Source organism: Branchiostoma floridae, chromosome 7, assembly GCF_000003815.2.
Source record: "Branchiostoma floridae strain S238N-H82 chromosome 7, Bfl_VNyyK, whole genome shotgun sequence".
Lineage (NCBI taxonomy): Eukaryota > Metazoa > Chordata > Leptocardii > Amphioxiformes > Branchiostomatidae > Branchiostoma > Branchiostoma floridae.
Genome location: NC_049985.1, coordinates 5692657 through 5694482, shown reverse-complemented (window position 1 = coordinate 5694482; position 1826 = coordinate 5692657). Strand labels below are relative to the sequence as shown.

General features: G+C 40.9%; 1 protein-coding gene across 1 annotated transcript in view; it reads left to right on the top strand.

Annotated features, from left to right (window-relative positions):
• The window catches only part of LOC118419364 (phosphorylase b kinase regulatory subunit alpha, liver isoform-like), a 56098-nt gene that overhangs the window by 28544 nt on the left and 25728 nt on the right, over positions 1-1826 (top strand). Inside the window, exon 22 of the mRNA XM_035825726.1 lies at positions 327-432. Within this exon, the coding sequence (XP_035681619.1) occupies positions 327-432 (106 nt within the window). The remainder of the gene's footprint in view (positions 1-326; positions 433-1826) is intronic.

Below are 1826 nucleotides of genomic sequence, written 5' to 3'. Positions count from 1 at the left end.
GAATAAGGATACAAGCCCTACAAGTACACCTGTAATCCTAGAGAAGCTTACAGCTATAGAACATAAAGTCACTACGCTTGAGAATAAACTAGATATACAGATGCAACAGGTGGAAATGTCAAAGTGGAATGATGAGGATAATGAAGTGGGTAACGCAGCCGAGGATGAAGTTAAGTGTCACGACCATGAACCTTGGACAGTAGTCACGAAACGAAAAACGAAAAAGCCTAACCTAGCAGTTATCTTGAAAGAGGCGCTTGATGAGCAGAAAAAAGCGGACATTGAACAAGAAGCTAGAGATCATAACCTCATTATTCATAATATAGACGAGGCAGAACAAGATGATGTAAGGAAATCACAAGACAAGACATTCATAGAAGAGCTGCTGAACGACCAGCTAGAAGTACAGGTAGAAGTGAAGGAGATTCGGCGGTTAGGGAAGAAAGACAAACACCCCGGTAAAGGCCGACCGCTCAAAGTTAGCTTATCCAGAAAAGAGGATAGAGCTGTCATTCTAAGCAAGCTATCTAAGCTGAAAGGAGCAGAAGACAAATTCAAGAAAATCTCTGTATCACCCGATCTTTGTATAAATGATCGGGAAAAGGTCAGGCAAATGGTACAGGAGGCAAAAAACCGGACAGAAACCGAAGGAAAGGGGGAATGGGCCTTTGTAGTCAGGGGCACATTCCCAAAACTAGAAATCAAAAAGATAAGGAACAAAAGAAGAGCCAGTATGGTTCAATACCTCTCTCCACCAGAGGAAGAGAGATAAAGGAAGATAATGGGAAAAGCAAATGCAAGATTGGGGAGAGAAAGGAAAAAACGAAGGCAAGAAATACAAATGAAATGAAACTTGATGTCATGTACACCAACATTGATTGCATCACGAACAAAAAAGCAGAATTCCTCGCCATCATTGATGAGACTCACCCAGACATTATTGTTACCACGGAAACGAAACCAAAGAATCCTAGATTCCACATGACAAAAACTGATCTACACGTTGATGGATACAACTTATTTACTAACGTTGAAGAAGAAGGGGTAAGAGGCATTGCAGTGCACACTAAGAATGATCTGAATGTAATGGAACCTGATACAGTGTTGCTACAAGACTCCGCCTCAGAAGTACAAACCATTGAAATCAAGTTGAAGAACAATGACAAACTCCTACTTATTGCAGTGTACAGGAGTCCAAACTCTACACCGGAGAACAATGAAAAAATCAATACACTGATACGCAATATAAATACCCTGGGATACTCGCATATTCTCATTGTTGGGGACTTTAACCACCCAGAAATACAATGGAGTGAAGGGGCAGGAAACACCCAGTCTAACAAAAACGAGGCATTTAAGTTCCTTGAAGCTACGAACGACGCATACTTGTACCAGCACATCTGTGAAGCAACGAGACATCAACTTAGACAAGAAAGTAATATACTGGACTTATTATTGACTAATGAGGGTGACATGATAAGTGACCTAATCATGAGACCCCCCATCGGCAAGAGCGACCATGTGGTATTAAACTTTAAGGTCAACTGTTATGTAAACAGAACACAATACAAAAATGAGACATGCCAGTACAACAAGGGGGACTATGATAAAATGAGGGAGGAACTGTCACTGGACTGGCAGGAAATTGTAGGCAAGTTGAATGTTGAAGATTGCTGGGAGGTCTTCTCGGGCAAAGTAGCTGAAAGTGCGAACAGAAATGTACCCAAAGTCTCCTCAAGAAAAAAGAAGAGGAAACTATCTTGGAGAGACAGGGAAGTTAATAAAAAAATGAACAAAAAGCAGAAACTTTGGAAGAAATACTGTGA